The following is a 17,289-nucleotide window of genomic DNA, read 5'->3' on the forward strand; positions in this document are numbered from 1 at the left end:
GGTGTTAAGAGAAAAAGATGAGCGCAGGGATTAAGGTAGTTTACAATGAGGTCACAAAGAAATTCAAAACCAGGAACAAAAATTTTTAAGTCAAATTACTGAGAAATTAGCAGAAACTGGACCTTGGAAAGAATGCAAATAATAGAACATGGGAATCTATGGATGAAGATGTGGATGGTGGCATTGAATTATTTGCAACTGGAAGATTATCAAGGCTAGTTGGGAGTGTTAGAATGAAAAGGTTGAATAGTCTGGCAAAGTGGGAAAAGAGCAGAGTTAGGCAGTACTTTGAAAGTAGAAGAAAGCATTCTTGTTAACAATCCAGACATAGGGGAGGAAAACAAGCTCAAAAGTCAGGCATTGCATTAAAATTCCATAGCTCCTTCCTTAGCCTGAGGTGGCAACAGATAAAATTGATGCCGTAAAGGCCAGAGACATGCAAGTGTTTTATTCATTCAGGGCATGTGGGCCATCAGTTATTGTCGGTCCCTAATTACATTTAAACTGAGTGGCTTGCTCAGGCATTTCAGGGGGTAATTAAAGGTCAACCACATTGCTGCGTGCCTGGAGTCACATATAGGCCACATCAAGGGAGAATTCCTTCTGTAAAGGAATTAGTGAACCAAATGGGTTTTTACAACAATCGACAATAGTTTCGCAGTCATCATTAGACTTTCAATTCCAGATTTTTATTGAATTTAAATTTCGTCACCTGGTGGGATTCAAACCTACGTCCCCAGAGCATTATTCTTGGTCTTACTAGTCCAGTGACAATACCACTTTGCCACCACCTCCTTAAGTGCTGGTCTTCTGATATTAGTCAGGCATATGGAGTGAACAACAATACCTGAGATATAGCTGTATAATTTTTCTCTGACATAATGTGGAAGCTAACCCTGCACAAAAATTGGTCAATGCTGCTTAACTGTTTTGCGAAGAGTAACATGCATATATAAAATAGCTTGCATTTGCAAGGAATAAGAGGTCCGTGAAAAACTTAGGAACTGTTTCAAATGCAGCTACTTAGTTCACTTGTTATAAACATTCCAGTATTCTGAAGAGAAAAGGAAAGTTGAAAACTGGAACGTTAATGGATTTTATGGAGACATTGGTATGGCTTTTTTGAGAATTAGTGTGATAATAGTGGTTTTAAGGAGAGAATAATATGGTAGTTTTGGAAGAGGTAAATATATCTATCAGAAGAGGGGAAGTTGATAGTATTTGCAAATATGAAGCCGAGGGCATGAAAGTGGATCAGGAAAGGAAGAAAGTGGTAAACATTGTAGATGAAAGCATATGCTGAGTGCCGTTGTAATGGACAAATTCCTATGAGTTTTGCATTATTCTAAATAGTTTTAGATCACTAACTCTAAAACGCAATCCTAGCTTTATTTCTATGCTTAGTTGAACAGTTTGCAAATGTAATTTGCTGCCACTGAATTGTTCTCACAAAGCTAACGTTAAGTCATGGTAAATCTGTTTCAGATTTCCTCCCAGAAGTCCATTCAGAATCCCATTTTGTTTGAAGAAAACCCCGAGCCTTCCACAAATATGGGGAGATATGGGCATTAAATATTCCAAAGTTCTAGGTAACAGCATACTTGAGCACCTTCCACACGAGTTTGAACAGCTCCTGGTGAATACTGGTATTTAGGAGAAATTTCAATCAAAAAATAGTTCCAGAATCAGAATGGTAATGAAGAAAACGATTAAATCTATGAACTGATCAAATGCAAAGTAAGAACAAGTTGAATATGAACTTGGGGCACAAGATGCTTTCCAGAGACAGGTCCATGTTTCTGTACACCAGATAACCCATTTTAGGCTTAATTTTTGGAGTGGGCCTGCTATAATTTGAAGAGGTTTCCCAGCACCATGCAGCACAGACACACCTTAACAGGCTAATCCTCCAGGTTCCAATTCTGGCTTCTGTTTTGGAGCCTACTTTCACCAAGAGTCAAACAGCAAAATAACTGCTTTGAGAAAGAAAATAACTACAGCTCATGTGCCAACAAACCCTTTCACCACATCTAAGCACAAGTGCACTCAACACACCTGCTCTATGCTTTGCAGAAATAAACAACTCAGTTTATGTAGAACATACATTAGGGACTGGAATATTATGTAAAACAAAACTGCAGTGTCACATCAGAAATAACTCAAGCATGCAACACCTGAACCATGCACTAAGCACCACCACCTCAGTTTATTTTATGCAAAATGCTCCCTGGTGTGCATTTAGTGATCACAATTAATTCAAAAAAAACTTACTTTTTTGAAATTGAGATTTTCTGCTCTTCTCTCACCAGTGCTAAGAATTGCCTGATCGTATTTCCTTAGATTGTAGACACCCTCTTGACCGGCAGTTTTTAAAAAAAATTATCCAGTGCCAATGGGGGCATCATGATCAAGGAATGGAAAGCCTGCCTAGTTTTCTCCTTCTAAATCGAAGGACAATTATAAAGCCCATGTTACCAAATAACTAAGACTAGTTAATGCAGCAGAATTTGGAAAACAAACCCAAGGTCTTCCTGGCCTGTATGGCTAAACTCCATTTGTAACTGCTCAAACCTTAACATAGGGCCACCCAAAACATGCATCTATTCACAATAAAATAATTGATTGAATCATCCTGAAGGCACCCAACTCAGATTCAAGCATAAGAGGTGATAACAAGGTGATGATTCAAATCTCACAGCCTAAAGTTGTTCAAAAAAACAAAGCAATAAAAATTATCATTGCAAGGACTTACTTTCAGGAACTAAAGTGTTAATAAACCAGTAGCTTATGCTGGTAATAAATGTGTATTGTAAAAATTCATACTGAAATAACTGTCACGGTAGGGTTGAAATTCAATCAAAGTTAGTTTATAAAAAACTTTTACTGATGACAACAAAAACAGAAACTGCTAGAAATATTCAGAAGATCTGGTAGCATCTGTGGCAAGAGAAACAGAGTTAACATTTCACAGCTGATGAAAATTCAGTGACCTTTCAGATTTCCAGTATCCACAGTATATTGTTCTGGTGCTGATTTCAATCTTGTAACTCATTACCAACAAACCATTGAGTTGGTTTTTCTTAAGAAAGATGTACAGTAAAAATTTCACTGAGCAATGGGTTCATTGGGCCACAGACATTTTAATTTATCACAGAATTAATTTTCAAATTCAGAATTTGAAGTGTTCCGAGCATGTTAAATAAAGTAGTCAAGCATTGCATTATATTAAATGAAGAGATGCATAAAGTTGCCAAACAAAAGGTAAGCCTAAGAATTGGAAGCATTTCAGAAATCTGCAAAGGACCAAGGAAAAGATTAAGAAGGGTAAATAGAAAAGGAAAGAAACATTGAAACGGACAGTAAAAGCTTCCATAGGTAAAAAGGAAAAAAAATTAGCCAAAATAATATAGATCCTTTGCAAGCAGACATATGAATATTTATAATGGGGAATAAAGAAATGTTAAAAAAACTTGGGCTGGAATTCTCCCAGCCTGCTGCACTGCTCGAGTAGTGTGGCAGGCCGGGAGACAACAGCGAGGATCTTTCAGTGTTTTTCACGACTATGTCCAACCGGTTGCAAGTCTCGCTGGCCCATTTTTTTCCAGAGTAATGAACTTCATGCCGGAAATCGGTGTGGAGGTAACTAGCATATTGGAATCATGTTGAGAAGGGTTCCAACCAGCAGGGTTACAACCTCACCCCACCAGCGGGGAACAGGCGCCCTCACCCCACCAGCGGGGAACAGGCAATTGAAGCTCCCCCCACCAGCGGGGAACAGGCAATTGAAGCTCCCCCCACCACCCCCCTCCTCCCAGGGTGATGGGGTCAAAGGGGAGAGTGCCCCTGCACAGCCCACCAAGCAACACCAAGGAGTGGGGACAAACTGGAACGCATTGCCACTCTGCAACAAAAAAAATCAGTAGGAGGGTGAGAGATTGGCGTTGGCAATGGGGCGGTTCAGAGGAAGGTTTGGGAAGGTCGGGAAGCCCAGCGATGGTGCGTGTGGGTGATCTTGGGAGACCAAAGTTCAGAAGGGGGAGAACAGTGATCAGAGTGAGTGTTCGAGATTCAAGAGGAGGCTGGTGATCAGGATGGCAGTGAGAGGAGTCGTTGTTGTGTTGGAGGTTGCCAATCTCCCCACTGACTGATTTGCGCACATGCAGTGGCCCACTTAACACTATGCTGCCAGCCCCAGAGGGCAAGATGAGGCCCCACTCCACACTTTCTAGTGTGAATCTTTACGAGGCACTTTGATTCACAGTGTTGGAGATTCGTTCAGGTAAGTGCACCCAAAGAATGGGCATGGAGTTGTCTCATCTTTCGGGCATCTAGTTTTGTTTTGAGAGAATCCCAGCTTCTGTGCCTGTTTTCATGTAAGGAAATGCTAAATATGCTCAGAAATAATAGAGCATCAAGGGACTACTATAACTAGCGTAAAGAGTCGAGCTGCAAGATAGTAAGAAAAAATAGTACTCGAGAAATTAGTGCGACTTAAAAGAGATAAATCCCCTTCACCTAATGACCTACATCGCAGAGCACTGAAAGAGGTGGCTGCAGAGATAGGCGTATTGATGGTCACCTTTGAAAGTTCTACTGATTCTAGAACAGTTCTTGCAGATTTGAGAATGGTAAATGGAACTCCACCATTTAAAAAGGGGGGAAGAGAGAAAAAAACTACAAACTTGACAGCTTGTCATTAGCAAGGAAAACACGGGAACCTATAATGAAGGATGTGATAACAGGACGCCGAAATAATGGTAGGTTAGTGCAGAATGAACATGGATTAATGAAAGAGAAATCATGTTGAACAGTCCTGTTGGGGTTTTTTTGATGATATAACCAGCAGAATAGATAGGGGTAACCAGCAGAATAGATAGGGGATAACTGGTTAATATAGTAGATTCAAATTTTCAGAAAGATTTTGCTAAGGCCCAACACAAGAGAATAGCAAGCCTCCTAACAAAAGGAACTTGGGTGTCCCTGTTCATGATCATTGAAAGTGAATATGCAGGTACAACAAGCAATTAAGGTGGGAAATGGTATGTTGGATTTCATTACAGGATGATAGAGAGATTGTCCTACACAGAAAAAAATAGATAGAGTCCCTTCATTCTTTGGAGTTGAGAAGAATGAGAAGTGGTTTCATTCCAACACACAATTCTCACAGGGCACGACAGGGTAAATACAAAAAAGATGTTTCCATTGAATGGGAAGTCTAGAGCCAGGAGAGACAGTCTCAGATTAAAGGACAGTCCATTAAGCACTGGGATGAGGAGGAATTTCTTCACTCAAAGGATGGTGAATCTTTGGAACTCTCCACTCAGAGGGCTGTAGAGGCTCAGTTGTTGAGAATGTTTAACAGATTGAAAATATTTCTACACATTAAAAACATCAAGGGATATGGGATTGAACAGGAAAACAGTGAAGTAGAAGATCAACCATAAACACCAGAGCCGATCAAAAGACTGAATGGCCGACTCCTGCTCCTATTTCTATGTTTATGTTCATATTACACCTGGAAAATGTTTGGTTATGTATCAAACCTTTTGGGGTCAAATTTCAATGCAGGGAAGCCACAAATGTTCTACATTGGGCCAGGAATCCAGAGCAGATATATTTTGTTATGACAGTGAAGAGCAACCAAGGCTAGCAAGTGGACCCGAGTGGCCCACCTTCATCTCAGTGGGCCGCAGATTGACTGAGAGCACCAAGCACTCCTGCTTCCAATCAATATTTATTTACATTTAAATAAATATTATTTAAATTAGTTTTACTGCTGAAAGTTGTTATCAATATATGAATGATTAAGCAATTTTGTAGCTTATGAAATATTTGGTCTGCATTAAATATATTTAATCTTATTTACGACAATGCAAAGGGGGTGCATGGATCTCAGTCAATGTTGTGTGCTGTTAGCATCTACCTCACTTCACTTGTCTTTGCTTTACACGTGCATCACAAGTCATACTGGTAGGAAAAAGCTATGTGGAATGAGACCAGCGGAATGTGGCAACTCTGCACGTGGTCAATGGTCAACAAAATGTCTTCTGGGTTGAATGCAGAACGCCGGTAGGTCACACGCAGCCCCTGGACTGGTTGCCCACCACTGCTCTACAGTCAAACTGTTGCTTGAATGGGACGTGTGACAGCACAAACCGAACATAAGTTAGTTGAGCAGCATTTGTTGCAAGGAAAAAAAGAGTCAAAAATTAGTCGAATTTCTTCCCCTGAAATTTCCAACTCAAAATAAAATAACCAGTCTTGGACGTCTGGTCATTTTGTCCAATTGAACACTAGGGTCTGATGCCGGTACCTTTGATGCCCATCACAAATTCTATATCCTTATTACTGATTTCATACCACTCCCTAGCCATTGAAAGAACAAGCACACCTAACAACACTCGGCTAAAGCCAGGATTCTTGCTAATCAGTAGCAAAATTCTATACAGACTCAGTTAATAGGCATTTCCCAATTAGGACGGAGCGTGCGCAAGTGATTGACTGAGCAGAAACACTTCATGCAGATTTCTCAGTTTAGAAATTGAAAGATAGATGTCTAGCCATTTCAGATGACCAGCTGATCAAAAAGAAAAACCCTCCAATAGCAGCAACAGGCATACAACTGTTATAAGCATTAGTTAATGCCTTTGAATTGTATTACAAAAGCAATGTGACATGGTATTGGCACATCATCCAGAACAATGCAGAAGCAGCTAGTGTTATTGTTTTACAATGATTATAATATATCAAAAAGCAAAGCTGCAGGTCAACTATCTTTTATTCTCAAAAGCTACTGCCATGTTGAGGGTAGCCGTGATGTAGAGGTGTCGACATTGGACTGGAGTGGGCATAGTAAGAAGTCTCACAACACCAGGTTAAAGTCCATCAGATTTATTTGGAATCACTAGCTTTTATAATGAAGGAGCAGCACTTCGAAAGCTCATGATTCCAAATAAATCTGGTGGACTTTAACCTGGTGTTGTGAGACTTTACTGTGACATTTTGAGGGGTTGTTCTCTCTGATATGCAACATTTTTCATAATTCAAAACTATCTGAACTGTTATAACACAATGATAATGTCTTTTAATGGGACAGTTATTCTGCCATGTGCGGATCACAGGCGTAAACAGTGACATATTGGCATTCTTGAACAACAAAATCCAAACAAAACTGATCTTGGAGCTCCAAACATAGTATTTGAAATCAGTTTAATCTAATCATTAAACCAGCTCCACAACAAAAACTAAAAATGATCAACCCATCCAAAGATTAATTTTCACACCTCAATTACTTCCTCCATTTACGATCAGGATTGCAGTGCTCAATTTAGCACAGCAATACGCAGGCCATATAAAACCTGACAGGCTGAACTGCCTGTGCATTTTCCTGGAATAGCTTATGATACCTAAAATAGCAATGAGTAGGGAAAGACCAATTAGTCCTTCAAATTTGTTTTTTCTGCACACTTACCACCCTAACAATCACTGACTTTCTTATTTATTTAATCTTCTGGTTAGATAGTCCCTAATCCAATTTCAATTACCAATGGTAATTGAAACGTCTTAATAAACTCTAACATTCAATCTTAAGACAATTGTTCTTCACAACTAACATGCTTCCCTCAACACCACAAAAACCACTGTCTATACGCTATTTAATTGTATGACTTTATAATTAACTGTAAACTTTCAATTCTGTCCTCTAAATCATAGTATACGGCACAAAAAGTGGTCATTTGATCCATTTCACCCATATCTGAGAGAACCATATATTTCAATTCTCCAGCCCTTTTTGAAAACTGCTTTTTATATCAAATCTAGAATCTCAGGAGCTTTGTTTCCCAAAGCAGATTCAACTTGTTCCACCACTGTTAAAGATTAAGTACCCAGATCATTATCTGTCTGCTTCTCTGAAGTGTTACCATTTAGTGTAATTGATTTCTCCTCATCCTTCTTCCCACCCTGTTTAAATTTCATAAGGCCCAATTCAGTAACTTATCCAACATCTCCCTGAAGTCACTTAGTTCACCATCATGCCTTCCACTTATTCATTCCATCTAATATTTCAACATTGGTATCAGGCACAATGCACACACCATTCATGTGTCTCGAAAACAGCCATGGTCCCAACATTGACGTGGGTATGCCGGCGTTGGACTGGCGTAAACACAGTAAAAAGTCTGACAACACCAGGTTTTAGTCCAACCTATTTATTTGATAATATTCTCACAAGCTTTCGAGGGGTTACCCTCTTCATCAGGTGAATGGAGAGTTCTGGCCTCAGACAGAGCATATAAAGCACAGACAGTTTAGAGTTTAATCAGTAATCTCTAAACTGTCTGTGCTTTATATGCTCTGTCTGAGGCCAGAACTCTCCATTCACCTGACGAAGAGGGTAACCCCTCGAAAGCTTGTGAGAATATTATCAAATAAATAGGTTGGACTAAAACCTGGTGTTGTCAGACTTTTTACTGTCCCAACATTGACCCCAGCTTCATTTTTTATAGATCCTGCCGCACCAAAACTCAATATTTCCTTTTAGATAACTTCTTACTGTTATTTTACTGTCATGTTGTGTAAGTTAATTTTAAGCCTAAAATAGCAACTTATGAAATGCTCTCTATTCCATATACACAACATGCTCCAATTCTTCAAGATGAACCACAAATTTGTTGAGATTTATTTTTAAGGAATAAAGAGAAAAATCTCAATCCAAGTTAGCTGAACAACCTTCACGTCAGATACATTAGCAACTATGTTTCTCAATATTTTAAGAGAACTACATGATGTTACGCCCACCAATCTTGGGTCCAAGAATTACCTGAACATTAGAATCATCCTTTCCTTCCTTTGACCCCCTTCTGATGCTAGTTATGTTTTCAAAGTTGGATGCCAAAGCCTTTCTTAACAAAAGATCTGTATGACATCTAAATAACCTGTTTGTGTTCTCATCAAATTCCAAGTGTTTGTTTCGATTAGTTGATTACATCTTCAGATTGGAAACTTACAGTGAGCAATTAATAACCTGCTAGACATTCTTTTAAGTATACATTATTCCAATTTCAATTCCTTCCACTATATGCTGGCATCAAGTCATTAGCTATCTTCAAACCTTCCATTTAATTGATATAAACACTTTAAATGTTGTTCACCTATTTTCCATGCAGTCTAGTGTCCAGGTCTGTGCTTTTAGAAGTGAAAAATAAACCAACCTTCATATGTTCAGAAACCCTTCAAAATTGTCAGTGCTAATCATTTTTCTTCAAATCAAACACATCCCTACTGAGTTGATGCTTGATTGAGCATGAGGTATGATGGAGTCAAGCTTAGCTGTGGTAGCTATTTGATCACTCATTTTGCTTAGGTATGAGTAACTATAGCCAGGCAGGAGTTGAATACCTTAAAAAAAAATCATCACCCTCAGATGTGGAATGAGAATACTAATATTCAAATTTATTGTGTATGCATAGTAACAATACTCAACTTAACATTTTTGGGTCAAGCTTTGTCTGAAAACCATCCTTAAACTAATGGAGCCAAAATATTTATTTTGCTGCCCCTTGTCACAAACTGCAAATCGTGGCTGCAACCAAGAATTGCTTTAACATTAAAGCTCAGAAGCATGACTACACAGGAGCTGTATTTGGTCAATCAAGTCTATACCAGCTTTATGCAGAGCAATCCAGTTCCTTTGCCTGTTCTATCCCTAGAGCCCTTTAGGTTCCCCTTAAGTGCTGATCCAATTTCCCTTTTGAAATCACTGACCACCTCCAATTGCACCAACCTCAAAGGCAGCAAGTTCTAAGTCATTACTATTTTCCAAATAAACAAGTTCTTCCTCACATTTGCCCAAGTCTCTCATCCAAAACCTCAAATCTATGTTTCCTGCTCCTTGAACCATCAATCTCTTAAGAACAGACATTCTTTGCCTTACCCAGATAGATCATAACCTTGTACATCTCTACCAAGCCTCCCCTCAATCTCCTTTGTTGCAAGGAGATCAGCGTCTCCAACCTAACCTTGAGGCTATATTCATCTGCCCTGGACCTATTCTAGTAAATCTCTGCTACATCCACTCACTTCAAGGACCTTCATATTCTGGTGCGGTAACCAGAAAAGAACACATTACTGTGGTCTATAATGCTTTTTCCTATCCCTTCTGTTGAAATATATCACCTCATAATTCCCTGTACAAGTTCCATCTGCAATTTACCTGCTAATTCTGCCATGTCCTCTTACAGTCGATTGTATCATTCTCTCTGTTTGGCACATGCTCTGATCACTAGCCGATTTTGATAATGTTATGCTGCATTCCAACATGAAGTAATTTATATACACTAAAGCAATGGTACTAGCACTAACCTTTAACGATTATACATCTTAAATGGGTCAAGAGTTCAAACAAATTTACTTCATTCTCTCTTTCAATGATAAATATTATTTCAGATGAGTATTTCATTAGTTTGTTCATCACAAAGCCAAAATAAGCAGGCACAGGAGTAGACCGTATGGCCCCTCAAGCCTGCTCTGACATTCAATAAGATCACAGTTGATCTGATCCTGACCTCAGCTCTACCTGCCTGTTCACATTATCCTTGATACCTCAATTGCCTCAAGAACGTATCTACCTCAGCTCAGGATACATTCAATGACTCAGCTTCTCCAGGTCAGAGAATTCAAAGATTCACAACCTAACAGAAATTCTTCATCTCCTAATCATAAATCATAAGCTTCACCTAATTTCTTGAACATTCGAAAACATTTAACATAATTCAAATACGAAATTTTAGTCACACTTCACAATAAGGCAACACATGAAACTTACACAGACACATATCTATCAAGGTTTTAGTGACAAAATGGTTTTATTGTCAGTTTTCGTTGAATCAAATCTTGTACACAGCAAGTCGATTTGTATGTGCTTCAAAAGGTTATACATTAAGTGACTCTTGCATTATTCATTTAGGCAACTGAAGAAGTTGACATACGGGTTGTTTTCGGAGAAAATTCAGTCTTGATGTCATCCACAGAACAACAGAACACAAACAAATGCTCCAGGGGTAGGTAATCAAAGCATTTGTTCCCATTCCAAAGATGGCTCGTTATAAAAACACGGTGGTTCAGCGAATTATGACCCGAACGTTCAGTAAACTCAAACCAGTGACAATGGAAGCAGTACGTTTATTCCGTTATCTACTTCCACATTTAAAAATCTTCTTCGATGAAAAGTTTTTGTTATCATTTTAATCAGCGATTCAAAGGAAACTCCTCCTTTTCCTTAAGGAAAGTAAATAATACCCTCCCTTAAAAACACGGGCCTGGGCAAAAAGTTCTCTCGTTACACAGGTTTTCCCGAGTAAAGCAAGACACTTGATAAACACTTACCCAAACACACCAACCGTCTGACACCAAGTACCAGGCCATCTCCAGTGCCAAACCGTGGCCTTCGGCCCACACGGGTCGGTTTGCTGATCCCAAGTCGTCTTCACCATGATCCAGGGGCCCGTGCTGGGCGGCATTTGATCCATCCTCCAAGCCGTTGCTGCCCTCGGTTGGCCGCTCGCCACTTCTGGCGTCGCTGGGGGTGGAAGCGCTAAGGTCGGGCGGCTGATGGACGGCGGGGTTAGGCTCTTGGCCCGGCGGTAGGCTGAGATGGGAATATGCGCTGAAAAGGCTGGCGGCCAACAGCGCTACGCTCAAGGCCGTGTAGGTCCGCAGGCTGGGCCAGGGGAAGCGCTCAAGAAAAAGTAGCGGCATGACAGCACCGAGCGGGTTCAGAACTACGCTGCCGTTACCCCGGTGACTGGGGGTTCGCACCGCCACGAGATTCCCGTTAACTCTTGCCGGCCCCCCACCCGGCCTTTTCCCGTTCTCGCTCAAGCTGCCGATTCTCTAGCAATACCAGTGACGTCGTCGGTGGGGGGGGAGGAGGGGCAGGGGCTGTCTGGAAATAACCGGAAGTGATTGCATGAACGTCATCACTGGTCAGGGAACATCCTGAAGGCACGGACGGCGCTGTCATGGAGACGGTCTCCATGGTTACCGAGTCAGGTCGTCATGGGGGTCATCAATAAAACGCGTTGAAGAGGCTAATGGCAAAAATACTGACAATATTTGGTAATACACTGAGCAGGGAGCTACAAAAATGATCCATGATATGCTAAAGCAGTTATTAAAGTTTTAATTTATCATTGCTGATCGCTAATATCATCCCAGCCCATCTGCTGCTGAGACCCAAGTATTGACTATTCCAATGGTCCCCCGGCTGGTTTCACATCTACCACCCTCTATAATAGTGAATTTATCCAAAATTGAGCTGTCCGCTTGCCCCGAGGTCTGACAATCCATCACCTATGTGCGACTTGCATTGCTTGTTTGAAGAGCAAGTCAGAACGTGGTTACACATGGTATGTTCCCTGACCTCCCAGCCTCGAGCCTGAGTTTCTTTCCAATCCCTGCTCATGGCTCGAGATTTTTTTTCTACCTTGGTCATGTCGCCCATTTCCTCGTTGGCCTGAGACCTCTGCTATTTGATGAGTCTTAAGTTTCCTTTGTATTTTTGTTTTTGTTCGGGCCGTTCCCCCTCCTTTTGGGGAGCTGCCCCCTTTTTCTTTGTCCGAACGTAATTTAAGTTAGTTTACTTGGTTTGACCCACCCAAAAGACCGACCCACCCAAAAGACCGACCCAAAAGACCGACCTGAAAGACCCTGAAAGACACTGAGACTTCTGCTGCCTCCCAGCCCCACGCTTGTGTTTCTCTCTTTTTCAAGTAGAAGGAAATGCAAGAGAGATAAGGTAGTAGGAATGGTTGAGCTACAGAAAGACTAAGTGAGAACAATAGAGAAAAAGAATCAGACAAGCAGAGAGATGGAGGAATGGATTTTCCACAATTGACATAGGGCATTGGTGAGGCCGCAGCTGGAGTACTGTGTGCAGTTTTGGGCACCGTACTTACGCAAGGATATTTTAGCCTTGGAGGGAGTGCAGAGGAGGTTTACTAGGCTGATGCCGGAGTTGAGGGGGTTGAGCTATGAGGAGAGGCTGAATAGATTAGGCTTGTACTCGTTAGAGTTTAGAAGAATGAGGGGAGATCTCATTGAGACGTATAAGATGATGAATGGAATGGATAGGATAGAGGTGGAGAGACTCTTCCCGCTCAGAAAGGATAGTAGGACTAGGGGGCATAGCCTCAAGATAAAGGGGGGGCGGTTTAGAACAGAGTTGAGGAGGAACTTCTTCACTCAAAGGGTGGTGAATCTCTGGAATTCTCTGCCCGTTGAAGTGGTGGAGGCTGCCTCGCTAAATATTTTTAAGACGCGGGTTGATGGGTTTTTGATGAGAGAGGGGATTAAGGGTTATGGGGAGAGGGCGGGAATGTGGAGCTGAGCCACGACAGATCAGCCATGATCTTATTGAATGGCGGGGCAGGCTCGAGGGGCTAGATGGCCTACTCCTGCTCCTATTTCTTATGTTCTTATGTTCTTAAATCTTTAAGCTGTCCATTAAAAGTACATAGGCAACTTATAGCTCTTTCAATATCTAACTTACATGGCCACACAACTGAAGAACATAACTTCCAGCTGCAACTTACTACAGGAATACGAATCATCGTTATATTTTAAAGGTATGCACACAAACAATTCATTCAATAAATCATATGATATAATACACAAACTCAGGGAAGTACTGTCTATACATCTGCCACTAATCAAAATTAATTTTTTCTTCCAGAATATTGTCACAGTAGTAAGTATATCCACATCCGACTGGACGTTGAAATTTCAGGCTCTTGAGTATCTTTGAAGAACCAACATTCAACAAAAATTAAAGTTACTGTGAGCACAGAGGGGGAGGTGAAATCAGAATACCTACATGTCACCGTGTCAGAGCTAGTACCAACATGTTCCCGTATTTCCTTTTTCAATTCTCCACTCTCACAAAGACATCCACTGAAATTTAATACCAATACACGGTACATTACTACATTAGTGTCAGTCATGCAGCAAATCCTTATGTTTTTATAATCATTCCACAGGAACAAGTAAAAGATCTCAAATCTTGTACTTCACAGCACTCTGCATTATGACATGTTGCAAGCATCAACTCGTAAACTTATTCAGTTCATACCACTCTCACCTCATAATCACAATGTTTTGGGCTCATCCCACTCCAGAAACTTGAATCTGTAAAAATCAAGGCTAACACTCCAGTGCAGTACTGAGGGAACATTATACTGTGGTGCTGTCTTCCAGATAAGATGTTAAACTGACATCCCATCTGTTTGTTCAAGTGGATGCAAAAGATACCATGACACCATTTTGAAAAAGAGCAGGAGAGCTATTTTCTGTATCCTGACCAATATCTATCCTTCAATCAATGTCACAAAACAATATTTGTGGCATTGTTAGCCACATTTGTAAATGCTGATGGAATATAGATGTTATTTTGTGATGCCATCACAAGCAAACAGAAGAAGCAAAAATAGGCAGTCACTGTGTCATTCCTAGGTTGGAGAAGTGAAAATTTGCATTGCAAAATGTCTATAAGGGAGATTGAAATCTGAGCCTTTTGTTGGAGTCAACCTAGATGGTCCAAAGCACTCTGCAAGATCTAAAACAACCTTTAAGGAGTCAACTAGCTGTGGTGAGGTTATCGCAGAAAGGCTGCAGACCATTGTGGAGGACAGTCCAAAACCTGAACTCACAAGTACTGTTAATGATATTCATTGGTGATACTTGTTCAACAATCTGCCTTCTTTGAAGTGATACTTCCATTGGAAAAGAAATAAAGAACACCTTTCACATTCAAAGAACATCCCAAATGTTATGAAAGTAACAAATTAGATTTGAAGAGTAGTCACCGGTTATTTAGGCAAATACAATGGTTGATATGCACAAGGTGGTATTCCACAAATGATCAACCAGTTAGCAATTATTGGTGGTGTTGTTGAGCACTAAATGTTAGCTACACAGTGGAAGATCTGCTGCTCTTATTTGAAAAGAATCAATGGAAGCTTTTATGTCTGAACTGACAATGGCCAGGATTGGGAGATGGCATTTGTGGCAGGGGATAAGACATAATGGCTCCAGTGTTCCCAAGTTTAACTGGAGAAAATTGAGGCTCGTCTGAGACTAAAGATCTGACAAACAGGATGGTATCACAAAAGTAGTTGAGGGGTTGAGACAGCTGAAGCGATGGAGCTCAGTTTCAGGAGGCAACATGTTGATCCTATGTCTGCAGATGAAAGTATGGCTGACAACTGGATAAAACGGAAATGTTTTTGGACAAAGGATAACAGATTTTCACTACTCTCTATATGAGAAAGGACTTCCTGATTTCACTCTCAAATTGCCTAGCTCCAATTTTAAGATTATGTCACTTAGATCCAAATTTCCCCATTTGAGGAAATAGTTTTTCTGTATTTCAGTCTCAGGCCTTAGCATGCAGGATAGTCACACACTCCACTCTCCCTTGCATAGTCCAACTCCACATAGTTTCATCTGTGAATTTGGATATGCAACCTTTTACTTCTTCATCTTAATCACTGATACATGTTCCAGGACTCCAAATGTGATCTAATCAAGGTTCAATATAAGTTTATTATGAGCTCTACTTTTCTATTCTCTCTAGATTGCTTGGAGAATTAAATCGTAGTTTTATTTTTTAAATAGTCTAATTGACCTTTAGTCCAACATTTAGTAATTCGTGTATTTGTACACTCAGCTCCCTGTCCGATTAAGTTTCTTAATTTTTTTAGTAATACTAAATGGTACCTAAATGGATACAAAATTGGCTTTGTGGCAGAAGGTGGTTGTAGATGGTTGTTTTTCAAACTGGAGGCCTGTGACCAGCAGTGTGCATCAGGGATCAGTCTGGATCCACTGTTATTTGTCATTTATATTAATGATTTAGATGAGAATATAGGAGGCATGGGTTAGTAAGTTTGCAGATGACACTAAGATTGGGGCATAGTGGACAGTGAAGAAAGTTATCTCCAATTGCAATGGGATCTTGATCAATTGGGCCAGTGGGCAGATGAATGGCAGATGGCGTTTAATTTAGATAAATGCGAGGTGATGCATTTTGGTAGACTGAACCAGGGCAGGACTTACTCAGTTAATGGTGGGGCACTGGGGAGAGTTACAGAACAAAGGGATCTGGGGGTACATGTTCATAGCTCCTTGAAAGTGGAGTCACAGGTGAACAGAGTGTTGAAGAAGGCATTTGGCATGCTTAGTTTCATTGGCCAGAACACTGAATACAGGAGTTGGACTGTCTTGTTGAAGTTGTACAAGACATTGGTAAGGCCACACTTGGAATACTGTGTGCAATTTTGGTCACCCTGTTATAGAAAGGATATTATTAAACTAGAAAGAGTGCAGGAAAGATTTACTAGGATGCTACCAGGACTTGATGGATTGAGTTATAAGGAGAGGCTGGATAGACTGGGACTTTTTTCTCTGGAGCGTAGGATGCTGAGGGGTGATCTTGTAGAGGCCTATAAAATAATGAGGGGGACAGATCAGCTAGTCAATATATTTTCTCAAAAGTAGGGGAGTCTAAAACTAAAGTGAGAGGGGAGAGATATAAAAGTGTCCAGAGGGGCACACAGAGGGTGGTGAATGTCTGGAACAAGCTGCCAGAGGAAGTAGTAGAGGCAGGAACAATTTTGTCTTTCAAAAAGCATTTAGTTACATGGATATGATGGGTATAGAGGGATATGGGCCAAATTCGGGCAATTGGGATTAGCTTAGAGGTTTTAAAAAAAGGGTGGCATGGACAAGTTGGGCCGAAGGGTCTGTTTCCATGCTGTAAAACTCTGACTCTATGACACAATTTCCTTATGTTTCGTATCAAAATATAATACTTGGGAAATGGAACTCACTGGATTGCTGTACATTCAGCAGGCATAGACCCAGTTGGCAAAAGACCTCCCTGTGGCATAACGACTCTATGACCTCTATAAGTGGGATCTAGGCATATTATTCAGGCAGTTTGGAGGTCATGGTATGGAGTTGGAAGAGAAGCAATAACTGTAAATCTTTAGGATAAAATTTGATAGGTAAGTGTGTTACCACAAGGACACATTCCCACTTACCCACTACATTGGATAAGAGATTTTGAAGGATTACATTTGCATCCGGCATACCTTGGTACCATTACTGGACATGTTTTAAGAGTCTAGACGTTCAGCGAGTAGTCTGTGTGAACCGAGAGGTATACAAACATAGTTGTCGATATTCAGTAAAGGCACCACAAATAGCAAATCAGACAAATGACCAAACAAA

General features: G+C 40.5%; 1 protein-coding gene across 1 annotated transcript in view; it reads right to left on the reverse strand.

Annotated features, from left to right (window-relative positions):
* The window catches only part of amfra (autocrine motility factor receptor a), a 52,941-nt gene extending 41,012 nt beyond the window's left edge, over positions 1-11,929 (reverse strand). The window contains exon 1 of the mRNA XM_080187201.1: positions 11,386-11,929. Within this exon, the coding sequence (XP_080043327.1) occupies positions 11,386-11,757 (372 nt within the window). The 5' untranslated portion in view covers positions 11,758-11,929. The remainder of the gene's footprint in view (positions 1-11,385) is intronic.
* Positions 11,930-17,289: the final 5,360 nt, after the last annotated feature.

This window comes from Carcharhinus amblyrhynchos, chromosome 4 (assembly GCF_965287045.1).
Source record: "Carcharhinus amblyrhynchos chromosome 4, sCarAmb.v2.hapA, whole genome shotgun sequence".
NCBI classification, from domain to species: domain Eukaryota; kingdom Metazoa; phylum Chordata; class Chondrichthyes; order Carcharhiniformes; family Carcharhinidae; genus Carcharhinus; species Carcharhinus amblyrhynchos.